The following is a 21172-nucleotide window of genomic DNA, read 5'->3' as shown; positions in this document are numbered from 1 at the left end:
TTTGCTTTTTGCCATGTGTGCTGCACAAGGCAGCACACATATAAAAAGCAAAAACGAGGAGAAATAATGCTTTTCTCCGCGTTTCACCAACTTAGGACCAGGATTTACCTGGTCTTAATTTTGGCGCTGCTTCCTATGTACGCCACCCTTGTGCATAGGGGGCAGCGTCAAAATGAATGGGTGTTGCAAAGGAACTCCCTCCGCAACACCCACTGCCCACCCCTTTCACGCTAAGCATAGCGTGAAATGGGGCCCGTTAACTTGCTTAACACTGCCTTTCACATAAGGCGCAACCCCTATTGCCACCACATTGTTACTATAGTTGACATTGTAGTGGCGATAGGGGCTTGTACACCCCCCCCCCCCTTTGCCTTCACCCCTCTTGCTATGCTGAATTATTTTTTGTTGGTTTTAGGTCTCTGCACAATTTATCACCACTTGACAAAATATATAGCCTTAGAATTGGATACCAAGGTCCAAGGGCCCAGGGATTAATCTAAAACTGACCTGGCTGCAGTGGAGAAACTGCATTTCTGTACTACAGTTATTCTACTGAATATTTATCTGAGTGCCAAGAGATCTATTAAAATGACTGACCTTGGCACTCTCTGGGACATTATCAAAACACTTGCTTATCAATACCCAGCTGTGAAACTAATTATTTCAGATCATTTTAATACTCACTTAGAGGCATATTAGCAAGAACCTCGTTACAATTATTGCTGTTTTAGCAGGACATCTAACATGTTTCTATTGGAATTCTTTAACACATATTAGCAAGCACATTATCATCGTTTTAGCGCCTAAATTTCCAAAAAACTATTGACATGTAAAGTATTTCAAAAACTAGGCCTAGTAATCCAATATTCTCCTTCAAGTGATAACATCCTATATTTTACAAACTGTTTGGCAGCCAACAACAACCTGAAATAATGAGTTTTGTGGAAAACTAAATTAAAGCTTTTTGCTTTGAGGTACAAAACGAAGCATCTATGGTGGAGATTTGGAATCAAGTATGTAAATCTTTAATAGAGCACTTTGAGTCAAAAAAAGGAGGGGGAATCCCATGGTAATTGCCCACAATAGGGTGTGTTCATTGAAGCTGTACCAAAAAATAATTTCCTCAATATAGCTACAAGAGCCATCTTTAGGCAAACGCATATTTCAAACAAACACATATTTCAACAATTGTTTCTCGAAAATAAACTCTTAAACCCCCTAGAAAAGTATATAAGCAAGAAATATGGGAGGCAAAAAGGGCATATCATGAGGAGTTAAGGACTAAATTGCATGTCACCATTAAAACAAACCACATCAAGGAGTTTTGGGGAATTATTAATGTCATAGAAAGTGTGGCAACAGGGTTAATACTGCTAATATCACTGAACTTGTCTGGGAGGACTTCAGTGGTGGCTCTTCCAAGTGGGCGGAGGAGCATCGCTCTACTGCTTTATCGCAGTTTGAGAAGCAGAAACATAAAATGGTATTTTAAATACCATTGTATGTTTCTGCTTCAGTATTTTAAATACCATTGTATGTTTCTGCTTCAGTATTTTAAATACCATTGTATGTTTCAGCTTCGGTATTTTAAATACAATTTTATATTTCTGCTGCTCGCACTGCAAGAAAGCAGAAGGGTATGCCTGATTGGGGGTGGGTGGGTGTGCTTGTTTCTGCTCTAGGCAGGGGCCGACCAAACCAGTCATGCACACTCTGCATTTCCTCTAAGTAGGCGGCATGCAGCCTACAGAAAGAAAATGGCCTCACCATAGACGCCTGTGTGGTCGGCGTCCTAGCCAATCACAACGCTGCCATTGCAGCTCTGTGATAGGCTTAGGGGAGTAGAGGGAGGCTGCCTGCTTCCTGAAAGGCGTTAGGTGCCGAGAGGAGACCCAACGCAATGCAGGACCGGAGGCGAAGGTAAGTTTAAATGTAATTTTATTTTTTTACTTAACCCCCGTCTCTGCATGACCCACCGCCCCACCCGCGGGTCATGCAAGCTGTGACTGGAGGACTTCATCTCGCACTTGTTGGTTGTGCAACTCGAATTCCATGTAAATCAAGGTGTACAGTGGAAAAATTGGCCCTAGTTTTATCAAGTGGCAAACAGAAAAAGAAGTTTGGAATTAACCAATATACTTCAATGTGCTTGCACTCTTGCACAGAAAAGGGCATCAACTCTTATTAGCGGGATTGGATCCGGAGTGCCAGGCCAAAACATTCTCCCAAATGCCATTTTAAGAGCCAACCGGGACCTGTGGTCAGAGATCTTGACCCCTCTATTTAATGAGATCTCATTGATGAGGTCAGTCCCAGATTTATGGCAATGGACCATATTGCAGCATAATCCAGCAAAAGCCAGTCAATAACTATTAATTTATTGTTTCTTACTCTAATGGCCAAGAGAGCAATTTATAAAAGGCAAAAACTATACATCTGCTATGTCGATCTAAAGGCAGCCTTTGATACTGTTCCACGTGAGCTGCTATGGTCAAAGATAGCGGCATTGGGAGTGCTGCGTAAACTTCATGATTAGACCCATCAATTTATCACCTACAGTAGACTAAATCAAGGTTGTGTGCTTGCTCTATTTTTATTCAAGTTGTAATGGAAAATACATACAATACACTGACCATACTATATCACTTAGCCATACGCCAATAGGCCTACATCAGTTAATTGAGTCCTTCGAATTATATGTAACCACTAACCATCTGGAGCTTAATATTAAGAAAACTAAAATAATGTGAGTAGGCAGTTTAAGGCTTAGATCGTACGTCTAGGAAGCAATGGAAAAGCCCTTTGAGTCAGTCAGGTCTTACAAATATCTAAGCATTTTATTTGATGAGAGTCTGATTTAGAGATAATTTTAACCTTTTAAGGGCTAAAACTGCTCCTTCATATTTGCTTTTAAGACATTGAGAGATAAGTTAACATGTCCTAGCTTTGAGCAAATATTAAAAAACATGGAAGCAACATTGGTTCCTGCACTACCCTATCGCTCAGTCATCTTTCAAGGTCTGGATGCTAAATTACTGAACCAGCCATGAATTAAGGCTTATAAATCTGTCTTCAAGGTACAGTAGAAAATAAAAAATAGGCCTTGTGGACATTTGTTTGGAGTTTAATCTACAAATCCTAGTGAGACAGTCCGCCTTTTTAAAAAGTCTTCACATCTTGTTTTTATCCAAACCTGGATCTCTAGCACATCTGTGCTGGCAAGAACTTAGTCATTCTGATTATACAAGTGTCTGGAGATCTTACTTATCAGTGAGCTTCCATACCTTTGACTTCCAGCCATCTGGCCTTTTAGAAATAAACAAAGCCTCTTTTAAGATCCTTTCAAACTGAGCAACAAAACTTCAATCTTAGTGGATAAAGAGGTCATAGCAATTAAAAAGCATTCTTGGACTGTAATAAATGTCTTTTTAAAAAGTTTTAGGTCCTGCCTTACCTGCAGTCAAACTTCCCACCTCATATGAGGGACTCATTCCTCAAGCTAAGATTTGGCAAGTATTTAACTAAGGACGGTACTCCAAGATGGGTGAAACAATGTGCAATAAACTGTTGTAGACTTTTTGGCTATGTAAAATAATCTTTACTGCACAAACTTTGTGTCTGCCCATGCCTACTACATGCACAACAAACTCTGTTAAAGCCACTGTACTTAGAAGCAGGTGTGAGAACTTGCTCCCAGTCTGTCATGCGTTGTTTATCTTGCAGATCAATTCCTTTAATTTGTCAACCTGTCACATTTTTAGGTCGAGCATTCAAGACCTCTTGTATATGCTTTGGGATATACTGATATGTATATGTACTTTGAGGGCTCTGGAGATCAGATCTTGGGCTTGTTTACTTCCGCTTAGGGATTTTCTTTTCTGTACAACTGCCTGTATTTAACTGTCTTGATAGGAAACGACCAGTAAGGTCAGTAAAACACCAGGATTGTTTTTTGCTGAGGGACTTTAAAAAAAAAAAAATCTAGCAACTGCCTCTATTTAACTTTCTTAATAGAAAACGACCAGCAGAGATCAGTAAAATACCAGAATCACTTTAGCATTCTCTAGATTCCAGCCCATAGAAATTGTCTTCCACAAGCACCCATAGACAACAATATTTTTTAAAATCTTGTATTTGAAAAGAACGTGTATGAAAAGTGTCCAAGACAACAGTTGATGACCAGGCGTGTCAAAGATCAGAAGATTTGTTTGTGTCTAGCGCTAGGGCAATGGCCAATGGCAGGGTGATCAGGAGTGAAAATGCGCCAGCAAGTTTATGGGAAGGGGTCCCACATCCTTTGGAAACCAAAGTCAAAAGATTGTCGATCTGTATGTCGCAGTACAACTTTGTGCAGTAAATGTCTCTATTGATCAGCCTGATCCGGCAGTTCTTTGGTATACCAACTGACCTGTTCATACCAGAGTGGGAGTTTAAAGAATATGGACATACTCACAGAGTGGGCTGAATGATTGGAACAGTTCTTCCTTTTCATCCGTGCAGGGCCGGCTCTAGGGTGGTGCGACCGATGCCACCGCACCGGGTGCTGGCTTCCTCGGGGTGCCGAGTTTCCAAATGTATTATGTTTTTAAAGCACCTGCTGAACTGTTCCTTTCCTCCGGCAATTACCAGGCCTCACAAAAATATCAAGATAACTCCTGTGATTAATTATCTTCCTGGAGAGAGATCAGCGGCTTGTATAGTCCTGGTTTTGACTTATGTGAAGTTAGTGCAGATCAGCAGGTTGCTGCTTTCAAAAAAGAGGCATATTTTTGTTACTTGCAATTTATAACTTAAAGTCCTAATATACAACAGTGAGCTGTTAACTTTCATCATAGAACTGCATACACACTGCAAAGTATACATTCGAACACTGAGTAATGTTGCAATAAGGATTAATTTGGCTAGAAATTGATTCTTATTATTAAAGAAAATTCCCAAATATGCTGTTTCTTTTTCCACTCTGAGTTTATGCTTCTCCAAACCAAGCACTCTTAAACTATTCTGCCTACCAGTATGGATGACATGTGACTCCTACACTTTTAGGGGCATATTACCAAGGCAGGTGATATGAAATTATCACCGCTTTTGCGGCCGTTTTTGGCTGCAAAGCGGAGATAATTTCATCGCCCTATTAGCAAGCAGTCGCTAACATCAGTTAGCGACAGCTTTTAGGTGATAGCGAGCGGTTTGGGGCCCGCTTTGCATGTCAGCGATATTTATCGCTAATGACATGCAAAGTGGGCGTACCCAACCTGTTAGCGACTGAAAGCAGTCACTAACATCGCTATGGCCTATTATCAACGCAGTCGTAGCGGTGACCAAATTTGCGCTAAGCGCGAATATCACTGTAAACTAACGCCTGTATATCCAATGGGAGTTGGATATTCAGGTTAAGACCCTATTGGCGTTAATGCCTGAATATCGCATTAAGCCGCTGTCGCCGGATATTTTATCGCTTTGGAGATAAACGCTGCTAATAGAAAGTTATCTCTGCGATAAAATCGGGCATTGCACGGTGATAGAAAAATTGTCGCTAAGCTTACTTAGCGATAAATATTGCTAGTTGTTGTTAATATGCACATGAGTCCTTTGGCTTATGTAACATTTCCTATGCACTGATTTACACATGTATGCAGTGGCGGATCGCTGTGGGTGTGCTGCGGGGTGGTAGGGCTGGGGAAGGGAAGGGTGGGGGTTAGTAAACTCTGGCATACGACCAAAGGGAGTTAAATAAATAAATAAATAAAACAATTTACATTGTGCACACTGCATCGCCGAGTTTGCTTTCATATTGGCAGCTTGTAAGTACCAAAGGATACTTAGATGCTCTTTTTGATATGACTAAGCTGCAATTTGGGTCACGTTACGTCTGTTTTCCAGTAAGGAGGATTTAGCACTCTTGGCCCTGACCTACCTATAGTTATGATAGGTGACATTGATGATTAATGGTATTGTGTTTTCTGGAATGTACTAATATTATTTCCATACACAGCACTCTTACAGCTGCTGTTCATATATCAGTGTTTCTTGTATGTGAGAAGGGGTATATGAGATGTAGTATAAGGATGACCTCTAAGAATATCTTTTAAGTGCCGGTCTACCTGCCCCATCTCATCATTGAGTCCCAGTTCCATCTTGTATTGAGTTTGTAGATCCAACATTGTTCCTTTTTCCAGTAATCTTTGTGCCAGTCCTGTGCCACATTTGATTTTTTCAATCACTGTCCACTTTATGTCTGATCTCCACATAATGTGGAGTTAGTTTGGTCGATGCCCTTGCATACCCTATTGTGCTCCTGCTTTGGACAATCAGTCTAATAAGGGAAAGGAAAACCTGGTGGCCATTTTAGTTTTGGCTCGATGATGTCCAGTAATTGTAAAGTGTAAAATGTCCAGTATTTGCAAAGCGCAAACAATTACCTGATGGTGTCAAGGCGCTTGGGGGTGTCGGGAAGATTAAGTGAGCTATTGCCTAAAGTCACATGGTGCTGGGGTGATCTGCTGCCGGCACCGGGGATCAAACCGTGAGCCCCCGGATACCTGAGTCAGTTGCCCTGGCCACTGCACTACACCTCTACCCTCAATGCCTGGGGTTTTGTGTAGCCCCAGGTAAACATTGTTAATGCTGTAGGGGATCACAGCCCTCCACTGAGATCCGCACCCCCCAAAAGGTTCAGGCCACTTCATCCATCAATCCATTATTTTATCATTCACATTATGCTTCTGTCCACCAAATCATGCATCGTGGGACAAGGGGTCATCCCACTTCAGACTTTGATCTTTCATTGTAGCATTCCAATTTTACTTCCATCTACAATATCTTAGGACACAGAGAAATGGGGTCACATTTAGGTCAGCCCACTTCAACCGTTGATCTGTTATTGTGACAGCATACATTGGGGAAGCAGGGGGTCAGCCGTCTTCAGCGATTGGCTAGGTTTAGTATGAGTAATTTCCTTATTCCCTTTTATAAGGAGAAGAACATTCTAACACAAAGTAGTTCTCTTCAGTGCCAAAGACTATTATGGTTATTATGCACTTTTAAAGTAATCGTTTTTTTCTCTTTTTCCTTCTTTATAGAAGTTCTTTGGATCACATCCCAGAGAGAGAGAAGTGTCGCTCAGCCTTTTATTGATCTGGTTCATGGTCATCACTTCATTTTCATTGCACTTTATTCCAGCTCACATCACACACACTTCATTCACTTCTAAGAGTACCTCTAAATTCTACCTAGGGCACTGTATTTAAGGAAGAAAGCTTTTGACTGTAAGAGAGATGGCATCTTTGGTGGATGACTGGTAACCAGGTCCTAAATCAAACAATGGAGGCAAGTACTGAGGCCGGTTCTGATTTGAAGACGGTACCTGAGGAGAGGATCATTGAATAATTATTTCAGGCGATGGAGTGTGACGCAATAGTGGCTCATATTCCAGGAATTCTGAGGAACATGTCTACTGGAGTCATGATGTACATTCACTTGCACAATCTGTGTGGCAGATAAGTATGGGGCAAAGGAGAAAAAATTACTTTCTTAACAGCTCCCCGATTAAGACCAGCCAAAATTTCATCCATTCACTGGATGCTGGATGTAAAAATCAATATTGCAAATGTTTTCCTACTGAATACTTCTATCTTCTTCTGAGTGTTAACTTCTTTGTGGAATTTTTGCAACAAACACATTTATATGCTTAATGGTTATGCTTAATGGTTTCTGAGGGTTCATGAAGGCACTGTGGCTCTTCAATTCTAGGGTGGACTCTAACTCCACTTGGGGAGTTGAAAACCATTCTGGGCCCTGAGTTCAACCATACAGTTCCACTGGTTTACTCAAATGGTTTTAGATAGGCGTTTGATTCAGCAGAGTATTCTCTTTTTCAGGGAACAGCATTGCCTCAGGAAAATCCAGATCATGACAGGTTGTCAAAATTTGGCCCATTGTGGCGCATTTGTGTGGCAAGTTTCTAGACTTTTATATTCCTGGGAAACAAATAGCAGTCGGCGGGTCATTTCTCCTATACAAAATGCGGCTGGTGCGCACCAAGCAAAAAAGATTGTTACAGCATCAGGATGTATATGTTACGGGAGTTTTTTGATTTTTTGAAGCTTGCCCAACTACAACAATGTGTTATCTTACCCACTCCTTGTAACAGCCACATTTTGGACCTAATTATGTTCTAACACCCCACTCACTGTAGAGGATCCCCTGCCAGTTATGTGGTCTAACCACTTTCTGATTCTTTTTTCCTGGCATGTCCAAATTAAGTCTAAGCAGGCGAGGCCACTTACAAGACAACAGAGGAAAGCTGTCCATAGAATAGACCCAGCGGCTTTTACTCTGGCTGTAGCAGAGACCTCTCCTGTGATAGCTAACGATTTAACTGAAGACCTTCCTTTTTAATTAACATGCCTCTTTATTCCGGTTTTTCTTCCCACTGGGCATGCGCCGGGACACTCTCTTGAGTAGCTGTGCGCGATGCAAACTGCTAAAACATAACATAACATATGTTGTGCGAGAACTCCACTAATTAGGTTTATCGCCTAAAAATATAGACAGAAATGCAGCAGGCATGGATGAAATCTGAGATGATATGAAGACAATGTGATCTTGGCATGGTTTCTGATTTGCTCAGTGCCTGTCATGGGCGTGAGGCCCAGCCAGACCAGCGGGATACAGTTTTTTGGGGGGAGAAGTGTGGCAACACTGGATGGTAGGCATTTTGCAGATCCCCGCAGATTCTGGAAGTTTTCATCAAAGAAACTTGGGGAAAATGTGTGATTATGGCAAATGTTTGGTGTTTGCATGCCATTGTAGGTAAGAAAAGGTCATGCAGTCCATGAAAGTCAGACCAGCCTGGAAGACCCATGGTGTCTAATTTCCATACATTCCTGGCTTTGCTTGGTAGGTTTTTGTGGGTGGCGGCCTAGCCAGGGCCCAAATTTCATAATTGCCTCACCTCCAAAACAAGTCAATGTTGATGTTTCCACATTGTATTTTGGCCGTTTTTGTGTCATAAGCGTTAGATCCTGCCAAATAAGTGTTGAACCATTTCTATCAGTAGAAGTGTGAAAAAAATAATATAACATTTGTTACTATGAATTAAATTCTTCTTCATTATTAGCTTACTTTTTGCATGCAGCTGTCTGAATCACATGACAATATGGGTAACCTTAAATTGAAATTGTATAAATGACTACTATTCCTAAAATAAGTATTTAGAGCACATTTAAAAATAAATAGCTTTCTTTCATATATTTGTTCACTTATTAGAGGCTACCATTTGAACTTGTACCTGGTCTGCACACCATGAAAATTTATTATAACCTGAAGTTGTTGACTCTGGGGGATCGCATGTTTTAGACAACTTACAAACACTGAATATCCATGCCACTGAAAGCGTTTTAATGACTAGGGCCCAGATGTAGGTCGCCATTTACCGGTCGGTAACGGCCGAATTCGGCCGTTACCGGCCGGTATTTTGGATTTGGCATGTAGGGGGCATCTTATTTACAGAATCGGTATATTTACCGATTCGGTAAATATACAAAATCGGTAAATTACCGAATCGGTAAATTTACCGATTCTGTAAATCAAGATGTAGGTGGGACTTCAAAGAGTGCCACAGGCCCTTTAGGAGTCGGTATTTACCACCCAATTCTATTGGGAGGTAAAATACCGATTTCCAGTGTACATGCACACCTGTGCATGTACACCTATGCCATGTGACACACAGACACGCCCTTAGGGCATGTATGTGTGCCACATGGCACACAAGCCTGCAATTGGGGTGCTACAGGGTGTCAAAGTGACACCCCGTTCCCCCTGCCAGGATTCGGTATTTACCGATTCGGTAAATACCGAATCGGTATTTACCATTGATTCCTATGGGCTTCAAAGCCCATAGGAATCAATGGGAAATACCGATTCGGTATTTACCGAATCGGTAAATACCGAATTAATTGTAATTAAAAATTACATCTGCCTCCTTCTAATTTACCGGTTCATAAATACCGAATCGGTAAAATTCGGCATTTATGAGTCGGTAAATTAGATATACCTACATCGGGGCCGTAGTTGCTTTGGGAAATCCATGAGGAATGTACAGTTAGTTTTCAGAAATATACAGATTTCTGGGTTCATTCAGGGTTTGCTCACATGTTTGTATTACAAATGGCAAGTAGGGTGAAAGCACAAAACAATAGAAAAAATGGACTACCTTTTCAAAAAGGCAAAATATGTAGCACAATATTTTTTCACATCTCTGCTTGCTCCTGAGATTTTGCAATACAAAAGGGGATGATGGACGGAGCGTTTGAGGAAATCAAACACTCACCCCAGTCAACTGATCTGGGTTTAATCCATCACCATTCTTTAGCTCACTCAGCCACCCCAGTTCAGACATGAGCATATGCAAATCAGTCTGACCCTGTGCCTCATGGGAACAGTCCAGCCCGAACTGCCAAGCCATGTCTTCCCTGGACCGGAAACAAGCATCCTGGGACTGTTCCCATGAGGCACAGGGTCAGACTGATTTGCATATGGTCATGTCTGAACTGGGGTGGCTGAGTGAGCTAAAGAATGGTGATGGATTAAACCCAGATCAGTTGACTGGAGGTGAGTGTGTGATTTGCTCAAACGCTCCGTCCATCATCCCCTTTTGTATCGCTTTGTTCGCCCTAAGTGTGGCAGGGTATGCTCAGACGTGAGTCCCTTGCTCACTTGGCCACTGGATTCAAGATAGCCTGGCTGATGAGGATTATGAATCCGAAACCGGTCCCAGGATGCTTGTTTCCGGTCCAGGGAAGACATGGCTTGGCAGTTCGGGCTGGACTGTTCCCATGAGGCACAGGGTCAGACTGATTTGCATTAAGCCGTGTCTGAACTGGGGTGGCAGAGTGGGCTAAAGAACAGTGATGGATTAAACCCAGATCTTTTGACTGGGTGTGAGTGTTTTATTGGTTCAGATGCTCCGTCCATCACTACCCGCTTTTGTACTGCTTTGGCCGCCATAAGTGTGGCAGGGTATGCTCAGACGTGAGTCCCTTGCTCACTTTGCCACTGGATTCAAGCAAGCCGGGCTAAAGACGGCTGTAATGCCAGAAACCGGTCGTCAGAAGCTTGTTTCCGGTCCAGGGAAGGCATGGCTTGGCAGTCTGGGCTGGACTCTTCCCATGACGCACAGGGTCAGACTGATTTTCATATAGACGTGTCTGAACTGGGGTGGCAGAGTGGGCTAAAGAACGGTGATGGATTAAACCCAGATCTTTTGACTGTGTGTGAGTGTTTGATTGGTTCAGATGCTCTGTCCATCACCACCCCCTTTTGTACTGCTCCTGAGATTTTAGCACTACAACCCATAGTTGATGTCATTTAATATATATATATATATTTATATATGCTTTTTTGCACAGCATTTTTCAAATTTTTACAAAAATCTAAACTCTAGCTTTATCTCGCCTTTTGTCTTGGTTCTCTCCACAAAAATCCACAAACCCTGAGTACCTTTAGAATTCATAAGAAGTGGGAATAGGGATGCAAATTTGGCAAGGATACATTTTGTGGACAAAAGTTCTGAAGGCTTAGGTGTGAAGTGTTTGAAACGGTTGTATGGCAGATGCATGCAGTGATGAAACACGCATGCCTTTACAACGCTCCCCGAACAATGAACACATCTTAAAAATGCATTCCTTTACCACACATGCCTTTCCCATGCATGACTTTACCATGTAATTACGTCCTAAAGGATTGACTGGTAAAGGGATATGATCTCACTGCAACCCCCTTGCCCTGAGCCCTGAAAACAACCCCCACCCCTCGGAGCCCTAAAACAACCTCCAACTGAGCCCTTAAAACAAGCCTGACCATGCAATGAGCCCTAAAAACAACCCCAACCCCCCTCAAGCTCTAAAAAATCCCTCCCCCTATAAACTACCCCACCACCTCTCCAAAACCTTTTTGGGATGGATTCCTATCAATGTAAACATTAATATATCGTCCATAGGCTGGTTACCTTTACTTAAAAAACTGCTTTTTACATTTGGTGTATATAAGGTCCCTTTTCATCTCCCTAGGTCAGAGTCTAAACCTCATGAATTCTAAAATGCTTTGTACATGCTATGCACATTTAATCTAATTGCACTCAACAAAAGTTGGTCCATGTACATGCCTATGTATTACAATTTTCATTGCACTCATGTATCACCCACAATTCAGCCAAAACTGTATCTCAATTTTCCTTTGGTTATAAATGCTGTTGATTATAAAAATCCTTATAAAAAATAATAAATAAATGCATACATACATATACATATTCAAGGGGGGGTTTGTGGGTGGTCGGGTTGTTTTTAGGGCTGGGGAGTCAGGGTTGTTTTTAGGGCTCAAGGGGGTCAGGGTTGTCAAACTTTCCAGCTTTAAGGAAGAAGCAGAGATGTAAAATAAATTGTACCAAATTTGTACATTTCCTAAAAGGTAGTCCATTTCTTCTTTTTTCCTCTTGGGATCAGTCCAGCCAGCACTGCCAAGCCAGGTTCTCAATGGACCAGAAACAAGCATCCCGGGGCCGGTTGCAGAGTATCACCCGTAATCAGCCTGGCTACCTTGAATCCAGAGGCACAGTGAGCCCGGGACCCATGTGTGGTATACTTGGTACACTAGGGGAGCAGGGTGAAGACTGATTTGCATATGGCTGGGTCTAAACTGGGGTGGCACGGTGAGCAACAGAACAATAGATTTAAACATGATCTCTTGATTGGGGGTGAATGGTTTATTTCTTTGACATTTCGTTAAGTGTTTGCGTGTTTTTTTTTGTTTCTACATATGGGCAAGGAAAGTGTGGCTAACTCCCGAAACCAGCCCACTCACAATAGTGAATGGGTGCACTTTTTGCGCTTATGTAGGCTGCCAAGTGGAAAACTAGACATCCAGAATGATATTCTTTGCATGCATCCCACATTTTCTTACTCACAATGCCCTGCAAACTTTACATGTTGACCAAAAGCATACATTTCTCTCACACCTCTGGAATCTGTGAGGAGCCAAACATTTCCTACCATACAGCATTCGCCCAAGTCTCCTGATAAGAATGGTACCTCAATTGTGTGGGTGGGCCGAGAGGCCTTGAAATGAAAGGCACTAAAATGCTACACAGCGAGATCAGCAATAGGGATAGCTGTGAGATTTGGGGCCATGCTCGACCGCCACCAATAGAAACCTACCAACCGTAGGCATTTTTAAAAATAGACAACCAGGGAATTCCAGGGTGTGTGTGCCTAATGTGAATCACACTAGGTTTTCTTACCTACAATGCGCTGCAAACCTTAAACTTTGCCTTAAATCATATATTTACCTTTCACATATGTGATGAAAACTTCTGGAATCAGCAGGAATCCAAAATCATTCCAAACAGCCAGCATTGCCCCATTTGCCCCGATAAAGACGTTGCACAACTTGTGACAATTTGTTCGAAAAAAAAAATCAAAATTCAACTATATTATGGCTATTTTCTTGGTCCCTTCCAGGGGATTCCACAAACTCTGGGTATCTTTAGAATAATCAGTATGTTTGGAAGAAAAGGATACATATTTGGTGTGGATACTATATGGTGACAAAATGTTAGAGGCCTAAACCTGAACTTCCTCAAACAGATAAGAAGGGGCTCAGGCTGAGGATGAAAAGGCCCAGCAGTCAAGGTGTTAAGGCAAAATATCACTAGCTCTGAAGTCAGCCAATGGATTAAGTCAGCTGACTTATTGCCCCATGCAATACATGGTGGTGGGTCAAAAGAAATTGTGCTTGACACTACAACTAGTTCATGTAATTATGTATGTAAGAAGTTTTTTTTCAAAGATTTGTTTTAAGACAAAGGGCCTTGGCTAACGGTAGACCTAAAAACATAGCACTTGAAAAAAGGTACACTTTTTGTGTCTCTAAAGTTTGTTAATGAACGTGTAAAATTAAAACTTTAAGTTTAATAAACCTATTATAGGTCTTTAGCAATATTGTCTATTAGGATGTCTGCTCCATGGAAGGGAACCTTTATAAAATGCATCCTGTCTTGATGAAGACTTCAAAACAAAATAACCTGTTGATTAATATCTTGAGGACAAACCTACAGAGAAGAGTCATACAAATCATTATTTTTTCTAGAGAAAGAAGAGCCAAATATCCAACCAATCCAGCTTATCCATAGTATGTGGTTTAGAAAACATTATTATATTTGTTATCTGAGAATATGTATTCTTGGGTAGGAAGATTCCCAATATTGTGATTAAAATATTGAACTATCAAAATATCAAATCCACAATAAGTGCTGCAACTCTATCATCAAGTTAAGTAGATCTATACATCCTGAAATATACTTATATTGTCAATATAGTCTTAGGGCCTTATGTACGACCCGCCAGATCAGGAGTTTTATTCTGTCTGGCGGGCATTTTTTTGGTGTTCCCAGGGAGCTTGCTAGGAAATAGGCACCACAAAGGCAACGTCAAAGGCAGTACCTGCACGGCATGGCCTGCTGCAGTCCATGTCGTGAAGGTATTGGCTTGTATGCACACAGGGGGGCTCATGTTGTGCACCCCTGTGTGCATCCACATGGCATGAGTCGCCCCTTTGTTTTCTCACCACCACACTTTTCATGTAGGTTGCACAGTCATGAAAAGTGTGGGAGTGAGGAAACTTGTGATACGCAACTGCCCCGCCAAGCAAACTGTGGCCTCAAGACGACTACTGCAGCAACCCCAGGGACCGCCAGACTCCTTATAAGCCCCACAGCCTTTACTGTGAATGCAACAGTTTTGTGGCCGATATTAATGACTTCGATATTGTGTCATAGAACCTTTTTTCAGCTGTAGAATAAGATGTCTTTACGCTGTGAGAAAAATGATAAGAATATGTCAAGTAATGAATAGAATCCCCATACCTTTACGCATGAAAGAGCTCTTGGTTAGGTCGAAATAATCACTTAGAAGGGAAAAGTTGGACATTTTGTTGTCCTTCATATTTTCGAAGGTTGCATGTTTTACCACCAGATCAATGGCATGCTCATCCAACTCTTCACCAAGGAACTTACAGATCGTCATCACAACTCCTCTCAGATCCTGGAAAAACAAACAAAAAATCTCATCAACACTGAAGGACATAGATGACTCCAGGTGACATTGTGATTGAAAGACAGCTCCTCATGCACACAGTTTAATTATGGGTGCAATTTACGAAAGGTAGCCCTGTATTTCTGCTTTCTACACTAACATTTCCATGAAAGAAGCAAACTAAACTTTGACCTTTTATAAGATGTTATATCTTCCACTAATTAACATAGTTATGTATTTTAGCCCCAATATTATGTGTGCTTTTCAATTAGTACATATTTGTGAGAAGTTTTAATGTCAAAGTGTTATGACTACAGCTCTGAAGGGGACACCTGCTGTATATTAGCATCAAGTTCCAGCATACTCCATATAATGCCTTATTTTCCTTAAGCATACATAGTTATCACGTGTCACATCTTCACATCTCTTGGGGATTGTGGTGTTAGGTCTAAAGATTGCAGCTTTAGAACTGGTTGAAGCAGGGTAGAATCCTGTTGTTATCTCAACACCTTATGCTTCTTGGCAAACTAATGAATCTCACCATTTGTTATGTTGTTATCTTATGTTATATAGTTTAGATAGCGCTCAGCTGCCCCAGCCAAGGGGCGTCCCGGCGCTTTAGACAACAAGAAGGACTGGCTGCCGTGGCAAGAAGCTCAACACAACTCAACATAAGAGCCGCCAGAAGCCTACTTTAAAGGAAAGAAGTGGGTTTTAATGGCCTTCCTAAAAGTCAGCAGGTCCTCTAAGCCTCGCATTTGGGCCGGAAATGCGTTCCACAGTTTGGCTGCGAGATAGCGGAAGGAGCGACCGCCGGCCTGGGAGCGCCTTACCCGTGGAACCGCTACCAAGTGCTGCCCTAGAGAGCGCAGTGGGCGTAGAGGAACATACGGGGTCAACAAAGTGCAGAGCATCTGAGGTGTGGCGAACTTCAGGATCTTAAAAGAGAGACAAAGAGTCTTAAATTGGATCCGCTCTGCCACAGGGAGCCAATGCAGCTTACGAATGGTATCAGCAATAGGATGGAAACGTGGAAGTCCTACCAGAGCTCTGGCCGCCGCATTCTGTATACGCTGCATCCTCGTGATCTTCACTTGGTTCGCCCTCAGAAGCAAAGAGCTGTCATAATCCAGGCGGGAGAGGATAGTCGACTGGATTATCAGCTGGCGGGTAGGTGGGTTGAAGAATTTCAGGATAGGTCTAAGACCCCGTAAAAGACCAAAACAAGTCCCTGCCACTTTTTTAGTGTGAGTACAGAAGCTAAGGGAGGAATCTATCCACACCCCAAAGTTTTTTACTTCCTCCTTGGGTCCCGGGGCCTTATCTAAAGTATTCGGCCACCAGTGCTCACCCCAGAGATTGGCATTCTTGCCGACTAGCAAGATTTCTGTCTTACTAGCATTTAATTGCTAGTAATTAGCAGTCATTCAGTCCCACACGGCCTTCAGGCCATTTCTAAACATGGAGGCATTAAGGGTAGTGCCGTACCCCAAATCGACCACCAGCTGCGTGTCGTCCGCATATGAGACTATAGAAAGTTCCCATTGCCTGGCGACCGCAGCCAGTGGCTGGACATAAAGATTGAACAAGGTGGGGCTAAGCACCGAACCCCTGAATTCCTAAGTATATTTGGCCTTGGGTAATGTAACTGACTAAAATATCTTTATGTGATACAAGATAAATCAAGTCAGAGCTGTCACACCCCAAACGTTTGTTATATTAATTGCCGTTTGTGCATTTTATAAGTAGATATTGAGATACCAGCAGTCTTTGTGTGCTTGCTCTCTTTTGATGTATTGGGAGGTTGATTGAACATAAAATGAAATAATGTATGTCAACATATAAAAAATTACATTTCAGCATAAATCATATATATAGAACCACCTAAATCAGTGATAATGTATTATTCAACGGTGAAGGTCAGCATGAATAGTATGTGATTTTGAAAATGGCATATAAAGAGCTTATACCTAATAATCTTAACATCGTTATTGAAATACATACCAAGGGAAAATCTCTCTGTATTAGACTTCATACACCAAGGGATAACATTCTAATAAGGGAGCATCTCAATGAATTAACAAATACAAAGACCTGAAGAAAATCAAATTCTATTTGTTACCAGATACATATTTGTGATGACATCTTCATACAAGTAGTGCTGCTGTAATGATAAAATACAATATAATACTGGAAAGCCCTTAATAACCATACCAGCCGAAAAGCAGAAATATGGCTAGTGTAGCTCGAAACACAAAAGAAATCATATTGTCAAGGTGAGACATCAGAAAAGACTATAGGTTATATTTATATGTATACATATAGATATATTTTTTTTTCACTGAATAAAGCTCAGGTTTCAGGGACATTATATTTAGTTGGACATTTCACTCATACAGAACCAGAGAAATTCGGCCGATATAGTTAGTTGAGCTAACTATAACTTGCGCCCCACAATGCACTGCTGATGACATCACATATTACATCACTCATGACATCGTCAGTGACATCACGGATGACATCAGTGATGACATCTTAAATTACATCACTGATGACATCATCCACTGACTGAGTGTTTCTAAAAAGTTTAAATATGTTTTATATACATATACATGCCAAGGTGTATTGAAGAATGAGTGGGTATATGAATCTCTGAATGGATGATTTAATAGGTGCATGATGGACTGTATGAGTGAGAGATTGAACGTGTCGTAGTGAATGCATGGGTGAATAACTAATCTGTGTGAATGTCTGTATCAGTCTGTCAGTTGGTGTGTAAGTGGCTGCATGGGTTGGTGAGTATCTATGTGAGTGTCTATATGGGTTAATGATTGGTTGTTTGAGTGCTTTTATGTGTGCCTGTGTGTCTGTGTGGGTGGGCAAGGGCTGTGTGACACCCGGAATGGGTGTCTGAGTGGGTGAATACCTGGGTTTATTGGTTCATGAGTGCATCTGTGAGGGATGGTATTGTAGAGTGAGTTTGCGTATAGCTGATTCTGTGAGTGTATGGATGTCTCAGCATTACATGTGTGTGTAACTACATATTTGAAAGTCAGTATATGTGAGTGTTGTAGTATATAAATGATTATATGCGAAAGTGAGTGATTGTGAGAGTGGCTGTATGGATAAGTGTGTGCTTGTGTCAGTGATTGTATAAGAGAGTAAGTAAGTTTCTAGTATCTTTATAGATAAGTGAGGTGGTGGGTATATTATGTGTAGGTGAGTAAGTGGGAGTGTGATTGATATTTTGCATGACTGACTAGCTGTGTGAGTAACTCTATGAGAGAGTGGTGGTGTTAGTGTCTGTATGGGTGTATGAGTGCATATGATAGGGGCTGTTTTGATGAGTGAGTGCATGTATGAGTGACCGTGTGGGTGAGTGAGTGGATGTGTGTGTAGGGTAGGAATCTGTGAGTGAGTATGTAGTAATTGGTATTCATGTGTCTATGGTTTCGAGAATGGCAGTCTGTTATTTAGAGTGGGTGTATCAAAGGTTATAATAGGGTGTGAGGAGGTGCACCGGAATATCACATGGATGATGTCATCAGTGATAAAATCAGTGATGTCATTTGAGATGGCTTAATGCATGTGACTTAAATCTGAAATTCACCTCACATATAAGCTCGAACAAACTAGAATTTCTAGACATCTGGATTTTCCATGAAGAAGGTCACCTCAAAGTAGATCTCTTTGTAAAACCCACAGCTAGAAATACCCTCCTTCACTTCCAGAGTTTTCATCCTCGAAGTCAGAGACAGAGCATCCCCTTCTCTCAATTTTTGAGAGTTAGGAGGAATTGCTCGAATCTCCAGGACTTTGACAAACAGGCAGTGGAGATGAAAAATAAATTTTTAAATAGGGGTTACCCACATAGATTGGTGAGGGAATCTTACAAAAGAGCACGCTATTACGACAGAGATTGCTTGTTAAGAAATAAGTCAAAACAAGACACAAACAAATTAGTTTGTGTCACTCGACATTCAACAGTCGACGCAAAAGTAAAACAAGTCATTAACTCTTCCTGGCACATTTTGAACAGTAATGGTACCTGTAAATTAGAGAAACCCCTTTTCGCCCATAGGCGCAACAAGAACATTAAAGATTACATTGTTCGCTCAAGGTTGAAAGGCCCAACAGACACTACTAAGTTTGTACAAAAATCCATAACAGGTAATCAACCTCTTAAAGGTACTTTCCCTTGCTCAAACTGTAAATCTTGCACTAATATCTGTGAAGGAGTGTCCTTTACTCATAATGGATATACAGCTGATGCCAGAAATATGTATAACTGTAAACCTCTAACGTTGTATATTTTCTGCAGTGCCCCTGTTCCCTTGGATATGTGGGTGAGACAGCACGTGCAATTCAGGTACGATTAACTGAACATCGCTCAGCGATCAGGACTAAGAAGGTAATAGCACCAATAGTCAAGCATTTTTTGGACCATGGACATGGTCCAGATGATTTTAAATGGCGCATACTCGAAAAAATTAATGTGCCAGACGATAAAGGAGGTGAAGCAATTCGAAAAAAACGAGAAGTTTTCTGGATTTTTTCTTTAAATACATTTCGTGAGGGATTAAACAGTGAAATCCCGTGGGAAAACGCAATTATTTGAAGTTGTCTCTCTGTAAGACTGACTGTTTTCTAATACCTATATTTCCATAGGTGTTGAAATCTCTAGAGTACACATATATGAATATATATGTAAAGATATATATATTTTTTCAACAAAAAAAATATACACACAGAAAAATGACTCGAAAGAGTAGATATGAATCTAACTGTAAATCTTTCACCAGCTTGCTAAGAGGAACTTAGTTTATGCCCCTGTGTTATGGTTAATTTGAAACTTTCATTCTTATTTTTAGAATCACAGAAACAGAAGAATGATAACTTCCCATTCTGACCACTTTCATCTCTTCTCTTTATAAATAAGCTGTTATTCCATGCATTCATATAGCGCTTGGTAATTATAGCGCTCTTCGAGACTATATCACCGTAGGTAACTTTTGACCTAGAGTCTTTCTTCGCGTTTCATTCCGTTACCTTGATCATATGATGACGTTAATTGCTCTCACCTGCTAAGATAAAAAGGCGAACGCAATTTCCTTTTTTCCACTATACATCGGGAACCCGTTCAAGAACATTGCTCGCCTCCACGAATTAAGATTGACAGTATCGAAGGTGTGTAGATGAGACAAGATTAGAAAATACAAGTGAGATAGTTTCCCCGAATCTAGCGCTAATATAACATCACCTAATTGGTTAGTTACAGGTCCTGACTGGGTGCTTAAATCCTTGACACATTGCAGAGTCTGGACACTCCCGGTTAAGCCATATCACGGCTTAGCCACAAGGTACGTTAATGAAAATATAACTTCGTAGAGAGAGCAAGCTTTATTTATGCTGCTACTTGGACAAAAAGATACTAACGCAGCAATTCGTATCTCTCTATTTTCAGTACCGCTTTCAAAGAACAAACATTTTTATTTTTTTTAAAACGCCCAGCACGCTGTTTTCTGAAGCTTCATTGCGGCGTAATCTGATCGATATCAAACGATTCAACCTCAATTCATTTATATTTTTTGGTAAGATTATTTTGACCATTTAATTAAGCATATTGTGAGCCTTAAGTCTAAATAAAAAGTGCTAAGATGCGCCTTCGTCTTTCTATAGCCCAATGTTGATTTCATCACGAGGCCATTAACCATAGTTAAGAATAGTTCGTGGAGGCAAAGATCTTACGCATTTGTGAATCAGGTAATCGGACTTTTATTTATCTGATATATTAAGTAACCTGAAGCAATTGTTCTTATTACATCTGATGTATACGCGCTACATATTTCTTGTAGGTTATTAAATTCCTTCATCATATTAGCTTCCACCAAGACATTTATCGGATATATCCTAGAATAAGACGTAGGAATCTGTGACATAGGTCGTTGTGCTTTAGGTATGATCCCCTTTAAATTCAGATATTACAAGTTACCACGTTGAGTTGCAGTATTTTCAAATCTGAACTTATAATGTAGTGCAGAATCCTACCTCCTCAACACGCCGATCTCTGTTTCCAAGTATCTGGC

General features: G+C 41.1%; 1 protein-coding gene across 3 annotated transcripts in view; it reads right to left on the bottom strand.

The window, feature by feature from the left end:
* LOC144770435 (sulfotransferase 2B1-like) overlaps positions 1-21172 on the bottom strand; it is a 548547-nt gene that overhangs the window by 80348 nt on the left and 447027 nt on the right. For 2 of the 3 annotated variants that reach the window (XM_078654947.1, XM_078654946.1), the window contains exon 6: positions 14918-15095. In XM_078654947.1, the coding sequence (XP_078511073.1) occupies positions 14918-15095 (178 nt within the window). Of the gene's footprint in view, positions 1-4453; positions 4745-14917; positions 15096-21172 lie in introns of all 3 variants that reach the window. The other variant, XR_013598895.1, reaches the window with a different exon arrangement.

Source organism: Lissotriton helveticus, chromosome 7, assembly GCF_964261635.1.
Source record: "Lissotriton helveticus chromosome 7, aLisHel1.1, whole genome shotgun sequence".
Classification (NCBI taxonomy): Eukaryota; Metazoa; Chordata; class Amphibia; order Caudata; family Salamandridae; genus Lissotriton; species Lissotriton helveticus.
Note: the sequence above shows the minus strand (reverse complement) of the source record. Positions and strands in the feature narration are given on the sequence as shown.